Consider the following 24409-nt stretch of genomic DNA (forward strand, 5'->3'; position numbering starts at 1 on the left):
TCAAAATGTATAGAAATAGAAAGATTTATTTTTTCATTTCAACGCTTTGAAATTTGATTGTCGATTGATGCATTCCGTTGTTCGCAATCTATCACAAATTCGAATTAATCATTTCTTTGTGAGCGACGGCCAGAATGATTTAAATGCACCACCATTAGATGAATGAATGAAAGAGTTATACGGAATTGTTCGGGGAACCGTTAACACCAATGCACATGGAACAATTCCCACGGTCTAAAATGCGGACTGGAGGTAATCAAGATGTTCATTCTATTTTCTATACTAAATGGATATCCCATTCCATTTTTTTTTTCATCTAAATTATGTCAACTGGTTGTTTTCAAAGAGTAAAGCCTGCTACTTTTTTTATGATGCATGCTCAGTCGGAATAGAATTGAGGCATATAAACAGGAAGAACGGATTTTCAGCAATAGTGAGACGTACAATTCACCCATAATTGTAAATCGTACCTTCTAGAATAAGCAGTGGAAAATCTGATGTCCCGTACATCTTCTTAAAAATTTTCGCTTTTTTTCTCTTTCTCCAGTTTTTTTTTTGAATGATTACTTTTAAAGGAAAATCAAGGTCTATGCACATGTTTACTCCTCATTTCATAAAGGACTGATTTAAACTATAAAGGGATACAATATTATCCTGAAACTTGACAATTTCATCAGGCCGCGTAACATCAAATTTTCTAACTACAGAGCATGAGAAGCAGTGTATATAATAAGAGCTAGAAGTAAGCTGAAAGACCAGGAAACCGCGATCTTCATCAATGAAAATCTTACAAAGGAAGAGAGCTCAGGGAGAGTAATGGCCAAGAACAAAAGTCTGAAGGTAGCTATAACAAGTAAAACTGACTTATCAAATTGGACCGATTGAAAGAATGATTAATTCAATAACAGACAAATCCATGATATGACTAAAAGTTGATTTGAGCACACAGGCAGGAAGATTCTGTTAATCATTTGCCTCTGAATTAGCTGACATTTTAAACATTGATTTCTGTGTTCTGAGATGCAGTTCAATAAGCTCTAATAGTTCACATCTGTATTGCCCGATTTTCAGGGATTGTAATTATCTATATATCCATCTTATTATTGCACTTTTCCACTAGGGAATTTAGATGTTATATTATCTGTTTGTACACTTGTTCTGAAGTTCTTTTTGAAGTCAACTGCATTGACATTTATTGTTTCTTTGTTAGTGATTTTTTTTCAACATACTTTACATCAAAATAAGTAGTAGTAAATGCAGTAATAGTAGCAGTATGGGTTTGATAGCTTACTGAAAGTGAAAGTAAAATCTCAATCTTAGAGTATTTCAACATAGTCTTCAATGATCAAAATTTCATGTTCAATTTGGGGTGAATCTTTTAAAAAGAATAATAATAATTTAATGAAGAATCTGTATTTTGCAATGATTTTTACCTCATATTGATTATTATAGTATGTCGTTGGGAAGCTTTGCAAAAATCAATTTTGATAAAATACAAAAACTCCAAAATAAATATGCCAGGGTGATTTTGAATAGAGATTTTCATGCATATCAAACTTCCTTGTTATGAGTGGTGAAATAGCAATCAGTTGAGCAACGTATAAAATGTCAATATTGTGTTCTTGTTTGTAAAATACAAATAATCTAATATACTGTTATGTAAACGAACTGTAAATCACATTACACGTTATTCTTTGAAATACCCCCTTCAATTTCAACGCCCAAGGACAGAATATAAAAGAAATTCTTTTTCGTATGTCGGAACCAGTTTGTTTAATGCACTTCATTTAAATCTTCAAACATGTACATCCCTTTATGAATTAAAAAAAACACGATGTGAAGCCTTAAATAACGATTCAACTGATTTGTAACAGATATATATATGTGCATATATATATATATATTTATTTATTATATACATATATATATATATACTTGTTTATCATTAAAAACACTCACGATGTTTGTAGTGAAAAATGTTGCCTATAATTCTACTTCATTTTTTTATGTAGAGTATATTTGTTATTCCTGAAGGGCGCCTTTGGAAAGCAGTTTTACAAAACTGATCAGGCCTACCGTGCAGTATGAAATAAATAAAACAAAATAAATGACTAAATGAGAATAGGTCAACGGTCCATGTAGTGGAAAATCTGATGTCCTTGATATCTTTTATCTATCCCCTTTTTGCTCTTTTTTCATTTTTTTCATGGTTACTTTAATGGAAAATCATTAAAATGAGGGATATAAAACTATAAAGGGATATCAGATTATCTTGAAACTCGAAAATCGCATTCGGTCAACTGTAAAGCGTATCAATGCTGAAGTGAAGTTACTTGCATGTTTCTACAGGATTGTCATGGATGGAGATTATCGAAAAGAAATCAGAAAAAAAAAACGTTAAAATCATCACTTGTATCATTTCCATCATTACAATCTTCACATACAGATTAGAGAGGGATTCCGTCCAAAATTAATGCCCAACAAGCATGACAATGAAATAGAATCATGTTCACCAAATCATACGTAAGCCTAATATTTTGACATGGCATCGAACGGGGTCATCCCACGACACCAACGTGTCATACAACCCTTGAGTTCGACACTTCGCAAATAAGGCTCATGAGTTTGACATTAGGTTAAAAAAAAAAATGGGTTCGACATTACAGGACGGGGTCTTGTGTCCGTCGTGTGGGCCATGTTTCCTTTAGTGTCGATAGTATGGGCTGTATGACTCGCGGGCCGCTGTATTAATCGTGGGTGTCGAACTCGTGACTTGCACCCAACTCAACAGATGCATTGTATATCTGAGCTCATTGTGTCTCTGCGGTGACGGTATATTCTTAGCACAGGAAAGTAGTTATCCGAACAGCTCTCACGTCAACAGCGCCATCTCCGCTTCCATCAGTGCATTCCTTTGGATTTGTACTGTTTATTGTCAGGTATTCCGGAGTTACCGGTAATTACAGTTTGGGGCAACTTGAAATACTGTTTCTGCATTGTTTGAGATGAAATGCAAAATGGAATGAACTAAAATTGAATTTAAAAATTAAAAAAGGCAGAGACTTTCTACATGAAATTCTGTTTAACAATTGCATCTAGGCAACTCTGTAACAGACTCTAGAAGTTAGCATAAGTTATCATACAGAAAAACAAACCAGGAAAATACTAACCTGCAAACTTCCTCTACTGCAGTATTCAGTGAGGATGCTGATATTCGGCGCTTCTGCACAAGCGCCAATGAATTGGCACAGGTTCGGATGACACAGATCGCGCATCTGCAAAGATACGTTCCCAAGAAGTATAACACGGTAGTCTTGTCATGTGTGCATCTACCTACTATATTCCTAAGAAGTAACGTAATCTTCTAATATGCCTTCCTACTATGAGATTAGACATTATGATATGACATAAGTATTTATTGTGCGTTCATTCACTCATAAAGTAATTTGATTTTCATTGGTGACATAATAAATTATAAACAACGAAAAATATATTACTCAAATACAATCGTACGAACTTACATACAATATACATACTATTATACACATATACATAATCATGTTCATTCATATAATTACAACTATTTTCATTACAATTATCAAATTTTAAAAACGTACTATTTAAACCTATACTTACAATCCAATTATTCAAATTACCATGTTGATAATACCACATAAATAACCACAATTAGATATAGATATTATTATATACACATTTTATAAATACATATGTGTGTGTTTTCTACCTCTGCAATCCAACATTTCCCGACATGAAAAAATAAATACAATTCCAGAAAACATAAGATGCTCTTCACTAACTAGAAATGTTGTTATGGCGACTGGTATGCCTCCGCTATAATGCATGGTTCTCCTAATAGGTCTATAGTACCATGTCTTGACGATGCGAAATGACAGTTTCACATAACTGGCAAAATATTATCATATTAAAATGACAGGTCTGATACAAATGTGTTGAATGTTCACTCTCTTTGAACTAGGTTTAATTGGATGGATGGCTATACTGCCTAGGAGCGGAGGTATTTGGGGGATTTGAGGAATTCTACTTGATTTTTAACCCTTTTATAAGTCTGTACATTCATTAACTTTCACCGAATGGAGAAAAAGTGTAATATTCAGTATTACATTACATGTTATTAATGTTATCACAATGTTCAATATTGAATAGTATTTTTTTTTGCATTTTAATGTAACGTTTGACCTTTGACCTTTGACCCTATGACCCTAAAATTCCCAAGAGAATCACTGTCAGGTAGGCATGCATAAATAAAAGGAATGTACTAACTTTCATGATAACACATTGAGTCACTTTCGAGATAGAGGGGGAGAAGTGAAATTTAGCACTTTCACTTGACCTTTGACCTTTTGACCTTTGACCTTTTGGCAAGAAACTTCCCAGAGAATCTCTATTGGGTAATACATGTACAATGTATATATCAAGTTTCAAGAAAAATCCTGCATGTATTGCATAAATATGTGGGAAATCGTGAAATTTTGAGGAGTTGACCTTGACCTTTGACCCATGACCCCCCACATTCCCTAGACAATCTCTGCTTGTCAGTACATGCATGCTATGTACTAAGTTCCACGAAGATATCTTGAACCATTCACGAGATTCATTCATGAAATTGTAACATTTTCACTTGACCTTTGACCTTTGACCTCATGACCCGAAACTCTCTCTGGAGAATCTTTATTTGATATCATATGTATAAGTTAAAAAAAAACCCTTCAGATAGTGCAGAGATATTGGGTAAATAGTGAAATTTTGAGCATATGACCTTGACCTTTTGACCTTTGACCTCGAGCATGTGCACCCAAAAGTTGATAGGCAAAACTTCGTTCACTTATGCATATACATACCAAGTCTCACTAGGATGCCTCAAACTGTTTTTTAGTTATGCTGTCCACAAAATTCATTAGGCCCTACGGACGGACGGACAGAAGGACGGAAGGACTGACAACCCGAAAACAATGCCTCGGTGACACTTCGTGGCGGAGGCATAAAAATTAACTCCTACTATAACTTAACCTCATAGTGTAATACACATCCTTGCATTCCTTAATTACATTCATTATTTAATCAACACAAATATTTACTAAAAATGAAATATTAACTATACATCAACAAATTGCAATTATTTTCATCATTTACATACATACATACATAAAGAAACTACATTGTATCTCCATTCTCATGAAAACACTATTAACATAAAATTATAAACAACAAAAGACATCTTCCTCAAGTACAAGCATACAAACTTACATATTAACATATTATTATGATTATACGAACTTACATTTCATTCATACATAACATTACAACTATCATTATCAAAACCTAAATTCCTACCTCACTAAAATAAAACTATAGTAAATAGACATAGACGTGTATGTGTGCCCGTTGATGACTTCCCGCCAGTACGTTCAGTACGTTAGGACAGCTTGAATTAAACTACGGTGTTTTATGAGGATTTGATTTGAAATTATAGTAACTGATATGAAGATATTCTATGCCCAAATATTCGTATAATTATTCTCATCAAAATAAGAAAGGATGCGTAACTCTAGAAATTTACCACCTTACTGGGCTGTTACTGCGGTGCTCTCGAGATACTAACTTTGCGCTTTGCGAAATTGTGAGAAGGAAGGCATATTCTGGCTGATTCAGCTGAAAGCATAACATCTTTGTGACTTCACCTTCAACACCGTCTCTTTTTTCTGTTATCACGGGGGTTTTAGCCCGACATGCATTTGGTGCTAATGTTGATGATAACATCTTGTATAACGACAGCGTCAGTGATTGTCCCTGCATTGTACTAATAACAGAAGCTGGTCCAATTGTAGTGATGAAATGGACAGGAGAACCAATTTACCATTAAGTGTACTTACGACTTTCAGTTCCTTTCGAAGAGCACGGCTCATCTCGATGTGCTTCTTGTAGACCGGTTTGATTGCCACTACTGTGTTTTTGTATCTCCCGACGCGAGTGAAGACCTGACCACGCCCAGATAAAGGGTCAGCATTCATTGAGCCACGGGAGTCATGTGTGGCAAGGCTGAGCTGTGAATGTGTAAAGCGAGCATAACAGAAATGCGCAATATTTAGATTCATGCCCATAAGAGAGAGAGAGAGAGAGGGGGGGGGGGGGGAGAGAGAGAGAGAAAGAAGGATTTTACGCATTCAACTGGAATTTTTCAAAATGTAGGCAGAGTAAATACAAGCTTGTATGCGAGAGAAAGTGGAACTAATCCTACACAATCATGAAAAATTGCACAAAAAATGCGAACAAATATCATTATAAACAACTATAACAGATAGGGATGGTTATAGAAAAGCAGAGGAGAAAAAGCATTTGAATGTAAATGTTCAATCAGCAACGTGATGTCTTTGTATTGCATGCTATCGGTTCCAATAACAGACTATTCCTATCGAGTCCAGCTCTGTCCAAAAGGTAAAAGGAAAAAAATGAGGATCACATTTAGTGGAGGAAGGAATGTTTTGGTGTTTGAATTAGTACCTTATAGGTAGTCTAAACATAATTAGTACTGTCGTGTTCTTTAACAGCTTTACACTTGTCATGAACTGTACAAATCGATGTTAAATTGACCTTTGTCTTGTTTTCTTTCAATGAAACGTGTACACTGACGAATTGTGTATAAGCTGTAAAATAGTAAATGTGTAATTCTCTCCCTACTGTGAAGCTCCACATAAGCCGTTACCCTGCTTCCGTGGACCACGCTTTTAAACTGCACGTCGTTATAATCAATCTTCCACAACAGACTGGCAAGTTCCTGTTCGTAGCGCCAATTTCTGCATATAAGTACAAAATCGCGTCAAAGTTTTAGATCAAACTTTTATCATTACCTTTTTTCTTCAATTTTGCAAATAGATGCTCACATAAAATCACCGTCTACGAAAACAACAAATATTTCAAACACGTGAGATTTTTGAAAAATTACAATACTGTTAAAACTGTTGATATGATAATATTAAATTGTCACTCATCAGTCTTTAAAAAACAAACAAACAAACAAACAAGACAACTAGGTTCCAAAAGCAGCAGCTTCTGCACAGGTTACATTAAAGAAAAAGAGTTTGTCTTTCATGGAATACCATGATAGTAATCGTAATGAAAATTAGAAAAAAAACCCGACAGTGATGACTATCATTGTGATTAATACTATTTTGTCCTTGATATTGCTAACATTATCAATATCAAAATATAATCATTGTTATCAGGCTGTCGGGTGTTAGAAGTGGACTTACACAAACTCAACTACTTTACCCGCCGGTATAAGAAGCATTCGCCCAATGTTTGGAGATAAAAATACAAGAAATGTAAATGAATTATGACTTTACAAAATGACTGCACGCAAATCTATTTCAGGCCAAATGCACTTGCTCATGAAAACTTCGTTATTTCAGTATAAAGTACCAGTAATATGGCCCCGTGAAGTGAGATATGTCTGCATCAAAAGTATTGTGCTGACAGGTTATCTAACGACAACGATCGTAATAATGATACGAAGTACAGCTCATCTCAATCTGATTATCATTGTGGAAAAATTATGAGATCAAATACCTATAGACGATAGTAGCAATTATGATCACCAGTAGAATAATCCCAGAGATGACGCCTGCAACGATATGAAGCGTGTATTTTGTCTTGCATTTAGTACCATCGAAACCACACGGTGGTTCAGCTTTCGGCGGCTCACCGTTGGGCCAGTGTATCTTCATCCCCTTGTGGGCTGCATACACCTGGGAACGGAAGGCAAAGCAGATCACAGAGCCACAATGTAAACTTTCAATTAAAAAAAATCTGCACTTGACGATTTCACAAGGAATTGTTCTGAAGCCACGAAACTACTATGATGATATAATTTGTGTTTTGCTATAGTCCATCAGTGATTTAAGATGGAAACGTTATCGTATTATAGACAATAACGAAGTAGTGTTACATTATTCCTACTCAAGGACCCCGGTCCCAGTGTGCAGTGGAGGTAAATGCCCGTGATTCAAAAGGAGGTAGACACTTATGAATATGTATAATGTTAACATTGCTAAATAGTGCTTCCCATCATTAAATGTGCTGATTTGTGTATTCATAAATGCGTTCAATACATGCAGAAAGTATAGGCACTTCTCGGAGTTTTTCACCACTTTATGAATCTCTCCCTCTTCTCTCTCTCTCTGTACGTATGTGTGTGTGTGTGTGCGCGCGGAGTTTTCTTTTTTTATTTGGGATTTCACCATCTTCTTTATGTCCTTTTCTTCCCCTCATTTTCGTCAACAGTAAACGCAAAAACGACTTCTCGCAGTATCACGCGCGCTTTTAGCACGTAAATACAAGGAAATTTGCGAGTGAAGACGTGTTCCAATCATGAGACTGCGGCGTAGTGTTAAGTCAGTAGGTCCACTTGATGATTCATTGTGGCGTCATTTAGGTCAGTACTGTTGAATATCATCCAAGCATGTGCTCCCTCCTTATGACTCCATATCATCTTCATTCTTGCCTTTTTACGAATCGTGATCTTGTTGTAAGACTGTGGCGTGCAAATACAAGTGTATTTTGCTGGCTTCCTTCGGTATCACTTTGTTTCGTTGATTTTTGTCTCACAAAGCAAAAAGCATCTAATCTAAGCGGTAACCTGACAGCCACATAAGCTAATGAAAATTTTATGTGGAAAAATGATGATATTTCGAGTTTACAGTTCATGCTTATCGAAGATTGAGACACACGCTGTGGGTGCCTGCAGGGATGATGGTTAGAACCTTCCGTACTGTTAACTCTCCATTTTATAGCGTGTCATGAACTATAGGTCTCAATTCAATATCTGTATAAATTCGACTGGATGAACATATCATTTATAGAGGCAAGGAACGATCGAAAACGACGCATACAAAATATGGGTTTCACGGGGTCAAAATACTAGTGCAAGGTAATGGATAGTTTACGCGGTAGGTGTGTGGAATTGTTGCTTTATTTTTTTTTTCTCGATTTTGTTACTTTCCTTATTCGTTTCCTTACTCAAAATTGCAAAATTGGAAAAAAAATGCGGAGTTAATGTCATCCCTAACCCCTAATCTTAACCCAAGAACCCAAGCAATCTGATTACTGACTTTGAGTTTGACCCCAAAGGTCGCAAAGAAAAATGACGCCAAGAGTGAAGCTTAGCGCTGGTTTCAGCTAAAATTGAATATATTCTGATTTTTCTTTAGGCAGAGATGACATACATAGTCGATGAATTGCAGTTTTGAATAAATAAAAGAATTAGGAATTGAGTGTTTGAAGGGGGACACCCCCTTCCACACGAGAGAGATATATGCATTCCCGAGCTTGAAAATTAGAAATCTCGCGTACCCGTTTGGTTAGATATTCGATTTTTTTTCCTTAATCTTTTTTAAACTATATAATATATTCAAGAAAAAAGTCAAAGCCACCGTTATCATAGCCTTTTGGCAAGGCCTCGTGGCTGAAAAAGAGACTAACTGCAAAAGAACGGGTGAATGCGAGACCGAGCGGCGCAGCCGTGAGGCCTTTTGAAACCTGACATGAGCCTTGTTTCTCGCCGATTCTCCTACCAAAAAGGGTAGCGGCCAATCAGCGACCGCATTGCTTACCACGCCGTCGCATCTAATGAATACGCATAAGTATGCGTGTCTGCGGCTCGCTCATCTGCATTGCCAACGCAGAGTTGACACGTCCTCATTAGCATACCAACTGTGATCTGACTCATGAATATATGAATAATTCATATTCGCCTTCGTCGGGAGGCGGTAGGAAAAAAAAACCCAGGTTTCAAAAGGCCTCGTGGCTGCGCCACTCGGTGTCGCGTTCACCCGTTCCTCGCAGTGCTCGGTGTGGCGAGTTAGTCTCAATCTTCAGCCACGAGGCCTTGTCAAAAGGCTACCGTTATCATAGCCTTTTGTCAAGGCCCTCTCGCTGTATGGTGAAGAGAGCCCAGCTGAGTGGGGTTGCGCGAGGGCCTTTTGAGATCTGCTTCGCATCCTTTTGTTAGCCCTTTGAATTACCGACTTTTGCTCCCCGATTTCGGGAGCAAAAGTCGGGGTCCAATCAGCGTGTTTGTCTGCTCGAACCCTATTTGAATAGAGCGAATGCACGCCGCTGCCGCAGACCTCACAGAACTCTACACACTCTCACAGAACTCTACACACAGAGTGTGTAGAGTTCCGTGGCAGACCTCCTCGGGTGGTCAGTGATGCATGCGAACAGGCATGACCACCAAGGCTGAGGATGCGGGGAGCGCGCCATTCCATTGGTTGACCGGAAGCCATTAAAATGAGTATTCAGAAGGGTTCACGTGTCATGAATAATAATGTGTGCAGCAGATCTCAAAAGGCCCTCGCGCTGGCGCGCTCGGCTGGGCTCGCTTCGCTCGCCCATTACAGCGAGAGGGCCTTGACAAAAGGCTACCGTTATCACTGAAAAGCGACTGATTTTCTCGTTAAATTTTGTTGACTAGAAAATATAGTCACAATTTTAACTACACTGTTTTAAGAATGTATGTGGATCTTTTTTTTTCCTATTTTGAAAACATTAAACATCGTACACTGTATCAGAAGGGCAAAGAACTCACGCACATCTAGCGTACAGTTGAGTGGCATATCAGTTATTGTGTTGAAATCGCTCTTGTTACGAGGTCACTAAGAAAGCACTGAAACGCATAGCAGCAATCAATTCAGCCCGCAGTAATGACGATAAAGCACTTCTGTCGCTGGTAACACATGCGAACCTGGGAGCTGGATATTGAGAGCAATTCCACTGAAAAATAATTCTTGTAAGGTCTTGAGTCACTCGACTTCTTTTCACAGTCTCTACCATAATTCAGAACACCATTCACAGGACTCTTAGTCCATCCGCCTCACCTGTCACGAAACACTAATAATCAATAATTGATATTTAACTGTCTTGGGTAATCTCGTGATAAAATATGACTGTGGTTGTTTTCTGGTCAGATGTGAATACCTAATTTCTAGTCCGACCCTACGCGACCCATATCTTCATCACGATGCATTAAAAACTGAAATTGTACATCCTGCAGGTTCTTGTTTGGGGTGTGAGTAGATTGAGAGTAACAATAGAAGAAACGGAATACTTCCAAGGATAGGCAGAAGAAATCAGAAACATACTTCAAACACAAAAATGCGAAGCAACATTATTGCACTTTAGAATACACGCAATGACAAGTAAAACGGATGCATAGATTGAGAGAACAATAGAAGAAACGAAATACTTCCTAAGGATAGGCAGAAGAAATCAGAAACATACTTCAAACACAAAAATGCGAAGCAACATTAATGCACTTTAGAATACACGCAATGATAAGTAAAACGGAAGCATGTCACCTTCAAAATACCACATCGTTTAGACCTCTTCTTCACTTGCCACTACCACTGCAATTGAGCAGAACGTGATGTCATTAAGATGCCCTGTTCATCTGCTGTCTTATAAGTTCTCATTTCGCGGCAATACAGTTGACTTCACCTGTCCCATGCAGACACTGCTATGCTATTACTTTTTTAAAAGTTATTACTTTGAGCAATGTGATGATAACACACAATATGATTATTATTGATCACGATTGGAATTACCTGTAGACATCTCTTTAGAGGTATATTCACTGCAGGTAATCAAACATACGGCCAATAAAATGACTCTGGATTATTAAGATGTACGACTCCTGTCATAGTCGACTACTGGAAATGCATCTAAACTAATTCGGTCATGCATCACCCAGAGATCGCCTTCTGCTGTCGAGATTACTGCATATTTGCATATCAGTGCTTCCTTTTATCAATAACATGATATCAATATCCTGTCTTCACTACGCAACGATGCCACGTGCAGTTCGATATGTAGCAACCTTCATAAATTTGTAAAAAAAAGATCATCCCTCATTTCTTGTCTCCCTCTGTCATTTCAAAAGCTGCAATTGTTTTTTTTTTTTTTTTTTTTTTTTTTTTCAGCCGAAGACTTTGGGCAAAAATTATCTTTTGCCAATAGAATTGAAGTACTTTATTCTCACTCTCCGTCAATTTCTAATCAAGAGTAGAAATATGACCAACAGTTAATTATTCCCCAGGAAGAATTTATCAATTTTTGTTTTCCGTCCGAAGATATGAATTTACTAATTTTTCCTGTTCATTGATGTTTGCCCGATATTTGTGAGACTCAAATTAGATATCGGGTTTGTTTGCTTAATTTTTTCTTGAGGCCAGTATTTTGCAAAGTAATACTGAAATGCGAACAATGTGAGCTTCGCCATGACGGAGAGCTGCCAGGACAAATGAAACATTGATAATTGACGACTCAACCAGACTGTCCACTTGATATGAAGGCAAATAAATGCGATGGGAACAGCAGTATATTAAGATTGCATCCCCATTTTGATGAAAAAAAAATGTTTCAAATTACAATCACTGCTTTGTGTCGCTGCACTAATTCTTGGGCGGGTGTATACCGCCAATCAAGTGAATTATGGTCATAGTTTGCAAAGATTGTGACATCCTTTTAGAAGGCAAAGTGCAGTGGTATTTTTGTGAATCTTTATTTCTCATTACTAGACTGATTACTAGACTTTCCTGAAAAGTAAAGCATGCACCGGTAATTCTTGCAAATATCATAGCATTGTGTAGGTGATACTTCCATGTATGTGTCTCCTTTTGTGTCATTGACAAATTCAACAGAATGTACTGGGAACTTTTCTTTTTCCGGGATGTTGTTGTAAATGGAGGAAGGTTTACTGATTTCAGGGTTGCTGATGACACAACCTTCACATGTAAGGGTAAAGCATAATTAATACACCTTTTGAAAAAAAAAATGCTCCAAAATAATGAAGAAACAAAAATCTTACTACTTGACAGGAATAGAGTGACCAGACATTAGAAGGCGCAAAACTTGCCAAGAATTTTCAAGAAATTTCCAAGAATCTTATCTCTTATTGGCCCGATTGGGCAGCTAAAATTCAAAACGAAATTTTATATTCCATATATTTCGGACCAGGAAAAATTCAAATATAAGGATGTTAGTGGCCCAAAAGGACCACCAGACAAATATGTCGGTGTAGAGCCCTAATATACATTGTCATGTGCAAGGTGGGTGTGGCCTGTTCGGCCCACTTTGGGGCAGATATCGAAGCGACTGGGGACTCTGGCGCTCGAGGCGAGGTGAGGAATAAAGTTTTGTTGGTATGGCGGTGGTGATTTGTTTGTTGTCAGAGATGATACGCGTGACATGTTGTGCCACCAATATTTGCCCCCTTCCGTAATAATAAAAATAAACATGGCAATGATAATAATGATATTACTACTACTACTACTACTACTACAACTACTACTAATACTACTAAAAATAATACAACATATATAATTAAACACATATATATAGGTGTGTGTGTGCTTTGATTTGGGATTTCATTCCCAAAATTTCGCACACTTCACTTCATTTAAAGTTTCATTTGTGTTTGTGTTCGGCCGAGCAGCGCATACATTCGTTTCATACAAGGTTGTCAATAGAAAGGAAATACACTGGAAATGCACACAGCGTTCAGACTGGATCCTGTTCGTTCCTATAGGGGCAGTTAAGAGATCGAGGTGTTATTTTTATTATTGTTATTTTTTTCGACTGACGTCCACACATGTTCCAATGTCTCTCTGTGCGGGGACAAATCATGGCTGAAGTTGCAAGGGGTGGGGGCGTCACCAATGGCCACTGTGCGTGGTGTTGTATATATTTTTGCACCGCGTTCAGACTGGGTGGAAAGTCTCGACAAGCAAGACTTTCCCATAGTTCTGATGGGCACTTGCTGGGACTCCTCCCGGTGCTCCAACAAAACTCCAACAAATTCTGAGAGGAGCCGTAATTTGTCCCGGCGTTATTTCCACAGCATCAAAGTGGAAATGTATCTTTCCTTTTATTCTGTTTGGAAGTTTCGTCGAGTGTGATGAAATGGTAAGCAGTTTGTAACTTCTGAAGCTGTGGAATCAAAGTTGATGTCGGTAAGATGCAGCATTCCCCAGGGATCCATTTTAGGCCCACTCCTTTTTTGCTTTACATTAATGACACAGTAATGTTTCTAATAGATTACAAATGATATTATTCGCGGATGACACGAGTGTGTTTATGTCCGATAATGATTCTTATGTATTCCAAAGTAATTCCAATAAGAATTTAGTAAACTTGTTAATTGGTTTGTTTGTAATAGGCTTGTGATCAATATAAAGAAAACAAATTATTATTATGATATTTACCAACAAACGTAAGTGACATAAAGATTAAACTTAAGGATATTATGATAAAACAATTTAATTCTATAAAAATTTTTGATGTTACAATTGATTATAAATTGAACTGGAACAACTTCAACAAATTAGCCAAAAATATTGGAGTTTTTACAAGATTGAAATTCTTACCCAAAAATATTTTGACAACTTGTACAATACATTAGTTCTCCCACATTTGATTTATTATCCGGTAATATGGCCTACTATGTCAAATCTAAATAGAATATTATTGCTTCCAAAGAAATTCGTTCGATAAAACAAGTGATTATCATGCCCATACTATACCAATATTTAACCAATCAAAATTTTTTGAGGTTTCAAGATATTTACATTTATCAGTGTGCAATATTTATGATTTAACCATATGATTCCTAACAGTTTATTCGATTATTTTGAGTTATATATTAATTACAGAAAAAAAAACCATGAGAAATACTAATATATATGCTGTTCCTTTTGCCAGAACCTTGCAATCTCAAAAATCGATATTTGTCATGGACCTAAAGTATGGAACTGAATTCCTCCAGATATTTGAAACAGCATGTCATCACGATTATTCCAAAGGAGATACAAGTTATGCCTTTCAAATCGATACAATAAATTTTTGATTGTTAGGCTGTTTGTGTGTAGGTGTGTGTTTGTGTGTGTGTGTATGTATATAGACATGTATAATCTTGTTTTGAATTGCTGAAATTGAGATGTTTTTATATTCATGAAAATATTTTCGATTACATGATTCATTATAACATATATGTATTTTTGGAAACAGGCTTAAATATAAGGCTGTGCCTTTCTGCTTGTCTCCTAACACTATCCAATTATTTTGTTTTGTTTTACAAGTTATCAATCGCAACGATGACGGCCTGTGCATTGTTACGGTCAAGCGCGCCGGAACACTTTTATTTTTGTTTGTTTGTTGTTTGTTGTTGTTGTTTTGTTTTGTTTTGGGGGGGTGCAAAATCTCGACGGGGGCACATTATGTGACAGTGTGAGATCCTCGGCGAGGGAGCGAAGCGACCGAGCATGGGGAGGGTTTGGGAGCGGGAAACCCCTCTCCCACTGTAGGAACTTTTTGTAAAAACAGGGTGTAAGAATCGTGTTTATAGAGCATTTAAAAACAAACATTTCTAGGGAATTAAACATAGTAAAAAATCACTGCGAAGGATAATGATAACTTATGAAAACTATAAGTTTTCAAAAAACGGACAGAGAGAGCGAGTGCTTCAGAATGTATTGCATAAATTTTCACGTCTTATCAGTCAAATTTTGTGTTACGCTATTATTGATTAAAAATAACAGAAGTCACATTACTTTGTCATGGAATATCCTTTCAGAATCATCGTAAATTTTTGTTTCTCAAGGACGTACGTGTATGTACTTATGTATGTCACGATGTGCGCTTATTAGCCAATATGTATTATTCTTCGAGTAATATCACTTGCAGGTATTGCTAAGGCTAAAATATCACTTCGTGACTGATGAGCTTGGCCACTTCTAGGAATACATGATATCTGTCCTCAAAAAAAAAGAAGAAAAAAAAAGAGAGATTCAAAGTAAGGAGTATTCTCCTCGCACGGGACTTTTTCAACATTTTTGTATTAGAATAGAATGTCAGGACACTTCAAGCTCATTTCATGGGTTACTAAACATTTTTTCCAATTTCCCTGCACACATGATAGTTATCACAAAATAACACCATTATGCAATGTCATTACCAAACCGCTGATCGCATCCTGTATCGTATTCCATAATTGAGCAATTTAATTTAGACAACTATGTTATATTCGTAGAATATATTATGTAGTATATTTTATCTAACAGCAAAAGTTAATCCTTTACATAGTGCAAAAATGACAGTTTTTTTTTTATGTTTTCATAAGTAAGGAAAGGGATATCGTTTGTGCTTTGAGCAATAATCTTAGCGTAGACAGTTGTGTAATGTTTATAGAATACGTCTCGAAATAATAAAATCAAAGCTCCTACGCTTCCGTCGTCTTTTTTTTTTGTTGGTTTATCATAACAACATGGCAGATGATTAGACATGATTCTGTCATCCAAAATCAATTGCAAAGTATGAGGAATTGTGAGATCGTTCAGTTTGCCTCCTGAGAAGACTTCTGCTTATACTCCATCACATAAATTTCGTCGTAGATATTGGTAAACGCATTGAGATATATTATAGCTATGAAAAAAAAATCTGTAAGTGTAACATCACCCAAAACTTTCTGTCATGAGCTATGAGATACGAGTATCCTTCTAATTGATAGATCATTAACCATAAGAAACAAAACATGAGTCATCTTTTAATTATATCAATTTGTCGTTCAGTTACTGCCAAAGAACGAAACATGGACGATAGGATTTGTGATGTATTGACAGTTCTCTTACCGTTGTTCCATGTTGCTCCTGAAAAATGGCGACCGGCTCTATAACGTAACCAACTTCGCTACTTTTGTTAGGCTGAATGGAGAAGACACTGACGTTCGCAATTGTATCGCCATCCTTGTCTATCATACTACTGACCCCAGTCACGCCTGGAAAACGAAAATTGACGGAAAATAAAATGCGTTAAATGATACTGCTGGCTAAGAAATATGATATGCCTTCTGACATAGTAATGCTCGTATGCGTGTATTGAAGCAACCACTTAGTCACATAAAACGTTCATTATAAGAGAAGAAAAAGAAAACAGCATGAAACGCCTTGCATTGTGAATACCGCTGTCTTTTGCAGAGCCGAAAACCATGTGATAAATCATTTAAGCTAAATCGTCTGTCATTAAAGTGATATGTGAGCTTCCTGTACGATGCCTACATTTGTTATTCTTCGGGTTCATATTTCCGGGTCACTTTCCCTTTCTTTCTAACAGAATAGAAGATAAGAGAGTGTGAACGGTTGCAAAATCACATACAAGATTAAACAGAATAATGCTCTTGACAATTGATACAAAATGCGTCATAGTACAAATACTTTTGTTTTTTTTGGATAAAACAATATTTTTTTTTTATTCTGCTGTTTGTTTGTTTTTAACAAGACTAACAAGAGTAGTACAAACTGAAGAAACTCAAACCTGAGCCTGCACCCCTCTGAATAATATCTTTCTTTCATTTATCCTATGCCTCGTCCGCCTTGGACTACTTAACATAACAATGTCGGAATTTCGGAGCTTGGGTATTTGTTCCATGTTCATCGTGTCACTGCCGGCAACCAGGGAGAGCCTGGTGGTAGTGTCGCTGCCCGGAAAGCAGTAGATGACAGGTTCGAGTTACACTGGTTCCTTTTTTCCGACATGTTTGTTAATTTACAGATCAGCAGTTGCGATCTTAACAAACTGAAGAAACTCAAACCTGACTAGTACATATTTTTTCAAACCATCAGCTCGTATTTTTACTTTCATTTGCCAACTTTAAAAATGTAATCATGCAACTTGAGTTATGCCCGGTAGCATGTTGTGCATCTCAACAAACCCAACCCTTGTGAACAGTTCATCAAGAGAGCATGAAGAAAGAGAAAAACACCGAAATAGAAGGGGAAAGCAACTGCCCATCTCCCTCATTTTAGTTTGATACTACTTGAATATGAAAGAAACAATCAAGAAACAGAATGCTAAGGTGTATGTTTGCCATTTCTCTGCTTGCTTCTTTCCCCCTACCCCGCCCCCCCCCCCCACATGGAACAGGCTGCAAAAGATGTTTCTATTCGGCTCCGATCGTATACAAATCGGGTTATTCGTGAGGGCCATTATAATAACCGCCGCACCGGTGGAGTTTCCCAGGCTACCAAAAAATCATACTTGTACCGAATCTGATTTCCTTTATCGTGCCCATCTTTGCTAAATTTCAAGACAGTGTAACGCCTGGATAAGGGTGGGATTTCACAGAGCACGCGAACGATTTGCGAACATGGCGAAGGACGCGAATGGCAAAATCCAGCATTCGTATTTTAGTCTGCAAAAGATCGCCAAACGAACGTGAGGGTTCGGAAGCATCGTCAATTGTTCGCGAATGTCGTTTTTACTTCGGCGAGAATTTCAAAAAAGAACCTTTTCCGCACATTTGGTCGTTATTTGCTCGTGAATTGTTCTCGAAAGTGTCTTTAAAGCCTCGTCATATGCGCAAGACCTTCGCAAGACACGCGCGATGTTCGCAAAATGTTCGTGAAACCCCAAACAGACTCCGAAACTTCGGAGAATGTCTCACGTATGTTACGCGAAATCTGCGAAGTTTTTCCGATCATTTTACGACGTAATCGCAAACTGGTCGCGTACCTTCTGAGACATTCTCGCGAGCGTTTAGCGCGCGTTTGGGGGATGTATGACCTTTACGTTTTCTACAAATAAAAATCGTAGCATACATCTAAACATCAAACAATTATCAACAATTAGAGTAACAAAAGAAATTAAAAACTAGCAAAAAGAAAGAAATGTTTGATATACAAAAAAAAATCGCAGAATACACTTAAAATTAATCTAAAGTATGTAAAATTTCATTTGAACTATAGAGATTATGTGTTGGAGGAACTGCAAAAAAAAATCAAATGCTTTACTAGTGGAGATAGGTCCTAGGAGAAAAAATGTAGGTAAGCACATGATAGAGGAATGAGAGAAAAAGAAAGGAGAAATAGAGGAAAGAAAAAAAAATTCAACTCAAGACAGTTTCCACCTCTCCTTGGGTACATTTTTCCCCATGATTATTGAAAATTTTTCGTTGTTCGCATTCCGTCGCGTGTTCTTCGTATACGTAACATGCTGTACTTTAGCAATGATACACACGACATTCGTACATACGTCGTGGAAACTTCGCACAAATTACGCAAGAATAGTTTTCGGCTTCATTGTCGGAAAACATTCGGAGAAAAACTTTTTCCGAATGTTGGATTCGAGCAAAATCCAGCATTCGCATTTTGGTCTGCAAAAGATCGCCAAACGAACGTGAGGGTTCGGAAGCGTCGTCAATTGTTCGCGAATGTCGTTTTTACTTCGGCGAGAATTTCAAAAAAGTTTGAAATTTTCTGCGAACCTTTTCCGCACACTTGGTCGTGATTTGCTCGTAAATTGTTCTCGAAAGTGTCTTTAAAGCCTCGTCATATGCGTAAGACCTTCGCAAGACACGCGTGATGTTCGCAAAATGTTCGTGAAACCCCAAACAGACTCCGAAACTTTGGAGAATGTCTCGCGTATGTTACGCGAAATCTGCGAAGTTTTTGCGATCATTTTACGACGTAATCGCAAACTGTTCGCGTACCTTTTGAGACATTCTCGCGAACGTTTAGCGCACGTTTGGGGGATGTATGACCTATACGTTTTCTACAAATAAAAATCGTAGCATACACCTAAACATCAAACAATTATTAACAACTATAGTAACAAAAGAAATTAAAGACTAGCAAAGAGAAAGAAATGTTTGAAATACAAAAAAAAAAAAAATCGCAGAATACAGTTGAAATTAATCTAAAGTATGTAAAATTTCATTTGAAGTATAAAGATTATGTGTTGGAGGAACTGCAAGAAAAAAAAAAGATCATATGCTTTACTAGTGGAGATACGTCCCAGGAAAAAAAAAAATGTAGGCAAGCACACAATAGAAAAATGAGAGAAAAAGAAAGGAGAAATAGAGGAAAGAAAAAAATTCAACTCAAGACAGCATCCACCTCTCCTTGGGTACATTTTCTCCCATGATTATTGAACATTTTTCGTTGTTCGCATTTCCGTCGCGTGTTCTTCGTGTACGTAACATGCTGTACTTTAGCAATGATACACACGACATTCGCACATACGTCGTGAAAACTTCGCACAAATTGCGCAAGAATAGTTTTCGGCTTCATTGTCGGAAAACATTCGGAGAAAAAACTTTTCCGAATGTTGGATTTTGTCATTCGCGTCCTTCGCAAATCGTTCGCGTGCTCCGTGAAATCCCACCCTTAGCAATCTCGTCCCAACCATTTCTGTTTATATACTGCAATGATTACTGGCTCTACAGACATGTGGTAGTCTAACACATGTATGATTTGAGATACTCTGTCACGTGTGTCACACGAGTAACAATATTATTGTTTTACTATTACTCAACAGTTCAGCGGTGTTATTGTCACTGTGACTTATGTGTGAAATATTTATAGGTTAAAGACAAAGTATCAAGATTGTATTGCACATATTACGTTTCAGATCTTATCGACAGATTTTTACGAATATAAATCTCAATGATGCTATGTCAAAGGATGTAATTAGTAGTGTGTCACGCAAGTAACACGAAAGGACTTTCTTTAAAGAAGTAGGTGTTGGGACCCAAACATTTTTACCCAAATATATATATATATATATATATATATATATATATATATATATCAATGCCTTTATATTCCAAATATGTGCCGAAAATGAAGTCAAAGTACCAGCTAGAAAAGGTACACCAAAGAAAATCAGATTTTAGTAAAAATATAACGCGAGTAAAGATTGAATTGATGTCATTATATATATATATATACACACACACATACATGTATATATATATGTATATATATCTTTACATATATATGCATATACTATATATACATATATATATATACACACATGCACACCATTATTTGCTTTTACACAATTTGTATATAAAAAACAACAACAAACCTGAATATCTTTGAACAGCAGAAACAGGTGTTCAATAGCGTCTATTAACATTTTTAACAAAAGAGCTCGAGCAAGAAAGTCAATCAGAATAACACCAAGAAGTGGAACAAGCAGAACAAAACCCGAAATTTGAACAAACAAAAAGCACCCAAAACCTTGAGTAGTCTCTCTAGTCGTTCGAATGAAAGTATGTCGTGCCACCCTCTCTGTTCATACAATATATTCACTAATGATTACTTTATGAAGGATGGGTGTAAAGCGCTTGATCACAATCATTAGAAGCAAGTAGCTACCAGTTCCCCAGCAACTATATTCAGAACCAACGATAAACATATTTACGCGCGATTGCACAGCCTCCTAAGACCCTCCAAGACAGCAGCAACTATTGCCTGAATCAGCTTGAAAGGGCAAGCGCTGTAAGCTATTTTGGGGTTTTCCGTTTTTGTCCAGGTTATTCACATGTAATCAAAATGATGTATAAATGACGTGCCACCGTCTTAACTTTGCGGCCATTCCGATGGACGGTTAAAGACTTCAGTTAATGCCAGATATCAATTTCATTATACGGACAGATTCGGACAATTGCAGCATGAAAGGGTTACAGTTAAAGGTTAGTCTATACTGCACAGATGAGGCGAATATTTCGGTTGTTTACACGCTAAAAGCAGGCAGTCTGACTAACGAAAAGAGGGAAATTCCGTTGACATAATTGTATGCAAACGTGGTAAATTAAGAAGATTTGTGAAATAAATCAGTGAATTTTTTTAAACGATAAGGTCGAAAGTATCCAGCTTGTAAGATATTGGGTTACAGTTCGTTGTTCCAAAATTTCGTTATTCCGGAGGTTCTTTAGTCCGAAGATTCGTTATTCCGAAGGTTCGTTTATCCGAAAATGTGGTAAGGTTTGTTATTTTGAAGGTTCTTTAATCTGAAAATGAAATAAGGTTCGTTATTCCGAAGGTTCGTTACGGACCCTATTTCAGTTTCGAATTTACGAACCTTCGGAATAACACACCCTCTTTCATTTTCGGATAAACAAGCCTTCGGAATAGCGAACCTTCTAGAGAACGAACCTTCGGAATAACCCCACAAATGTTCGGATTAACGAACCCTTTTTCATTTTCTGATTAACGAACTTCAAAGTATAGGGAATTCGTGTGTTTCGGATTAACGAACCTTCGGAATAACGAACAGCACCCATTATTGGTTAAATCTATGTGCACCCTCATTACATTAGTACTTTAATTGGCTTATGATGTCATTTCAGTACATCGATATTTTATATCTATTTATACTGTAGTGTTAACATAATTTTGTTCGTGACCATTCTCTGTTTCTTTTAAAGGAGACAAGTGTATTGCCCTTAGAAGAACACGTATGATTTGTATGAAAATGCACAGGCGTCAAGCGTGTAAACGACGTATTTTGCTCAACGTCGTCTTCTCTCATGATATTGTTTCGTCAGTGTGGCTGATATCAGTGAAAGAAACGAAGAAACAAACAAACACAAATAATGAGAATAAAGGCGATAGGAAGATGGAAGAAAAAATGGTTAAGGAGAATACTTTGGAGAAATTGATGAGCGGATAGGATGAAAGCGTGAACGTACTTATTCTAGGAAAGACAAGTCACCGATCATCACGAAATCAAGCCCCATTAGAGATATGGTTATTGTTTCTTTTATCTGCTGTTTTCTACTGTTCATGTTCGCTGTTGTCCGTTGTCTCAAAGGTTGGGTTCTTCTTTTGTTTTATGTTTTCATTTGCCAACTTCCCTATAGGAACGGAGTTGGAGAGATAAGAAAATAAGAAAGTTCGGAGAGTAGATAGATTAAGAAGGTATTATCATACTGAAAAAACCCCCAACAACATACGATGATATGTTAGTGTGTACATAACTTGAAAGGATATAATGATTACTCTTGAAAACAACATATCATTCGACAGCTTATGTAATGTAGAGTCGTACCCTCGAAATAAGGCAAAACATAATTAACAAGTCGTAGAACAGTACAGCCTTCATACATGTATCTACAAAAGGATAGATATTTAGTTGACTAATTGGTGGTAAGTAACCTACAAGCCTGAAACGACGATTGTAATGAAAATTGAAGGCAAAGGGCGAATTGTAAAGTAAAGAGCATGGAATACGAGGATGAAATGGAAGAGGGACGTGAGAAGACCAAAGAAATAAAGAAAACCCAAAAAAAAAAAAAGAATCGGGACTCGGTGATAACAGACCAATATTGAGAGGGGAAAACCAAGCACAACAAATAAAATACACCTTAATGATGCCAGCTCCCTACAATCGTCCTTCTTAGTAGGAGACAGGAAAGGAGAAATGGACTGCACAATATGACTTCAACAACAATCAACGAACCCTTCATAAACGTACCATAGCAAAGTCAAGATAAGCACATGGTCCGCCCGTGGCGCTTCTTTCTTAGCCTTAACGCTTCGATTGCACTCCGATGTATTTTTCTCCCGAATGAGCAAGAAATGAGAGCAGACAATAAAGCAGCATTCATTTAAATGACAACCTAATGGAGGTATTAGCCGGAGGAATTCGAAAAAGGAAAAAGAAAACTGTGAGATCAACAAAGAAAAAGAGGGATGGATTGATATGATATGTAGAGATAAACAAATAGACAGCGGGAGAGTGAGAGAGAGAGAGAGAGAGAGAGGAAAACGAGGTAATCGGCAGGGAAAGAAAATCAGACATACAGAATTAGCAACACTGCAAGTAAACCAAGCAGACGGAAATTTCACCATTGGCGTTGATGCATGTCATTGAAACGAAGATGAAATTGGTCACACTGATCGAACTAATCAAAGTGAAGATTTAGCAAGCTGATATAGGTCTGGCTATTTGATGATTCCAGGTGAAATCCTATAAAAAAGTTATGAAATAACCTAGTGCGTGAAATATGTATCAGAGTGAAATGACATTGCACATTTAATGGTTACACTCCTATGCATCCACAATAGTATAAGATGCACCTTTAGGCCAAAAAAAAAAAAAAAAATGGTTTGTTTGCCCTTCACGACCGACCGAAAATCACGGAAATTTCGGGTCGTTTTTTTTTTCTCTCTCTCTTTCAAGTTTATTTTTTTTCCACAAATTTCACCTTCTGCAAATTTGTGAACGGTTTTAAACCCAAAATTATCCATTTTAAGCTACAGAAAGAATGAAAAAAAATCTAAAAATGTTTTTTCATCTCATCGACTCGTCGTAATCGTGTTCGGGCCGCGCGGGGCCGCAGGCTACGTTTTATAGCATGCATTACATGCTAGCTACCTTTTTGGCTCACGTGCATAGGTAGTGCGCTAGCTAACTGCGACCAGCAGCCCCATACGCATAGCGTAATAGAGCTGCGGACTGTAGCATTCAGGATCATGACTAGGTAGTATCGCGGACAAATATCAACTTAAAATCGAAAAATTTCTTCAATTTGAGG

General features: G+C 37.1%; 1 protein-coding gene across 1 annotated transcript in view; it reads right to left on the bottom strand.

Annotated features, from left to right (window-relative positions):
* LOC140232161 (speract receptor-like) overlaps window positions 1–24409 on the bottom strand; it is a 239989-nt gene that overhangs the window by 70892 nt on the left and 144688 nt on the right. Inside the window, exons 8-12 of the mRNA XM_072312304.1 lie at window positions 16719–16864; window positions 7606–7784; window positions 6743–6833; window positions 5913–6083; window positions 3171–3275 (exon numbers count right to left, since the gene is read on the bottom strand). Coding sequence (XP_072168405.1) covers window positions 3171–3275; window positions 5913–6083; window positions 6743–6833; window positions 7606–7784; window positions 16719–16864 — 692 coding nt within the window. The remainder of the gene's footprint in view (window positions 1–3170; window positions 3276–5912; window positions 6084–6742; window positions 6834–7605; window positions 7785–16718; window positions 16865–24409) is intronic.

Source organism: Diadema setosum, chromosome 8 (assembly GCF_964275005.1).
Source record: "Diadema setosum chromosome 8, eeDiaSeto1, whole genome shotgun sequence".
NCBI lineage: Eukaryota > Metazoa > Echinodermata > Echinoidea > Diadematoida > Diadematidae > Diadema > Diadema setosum.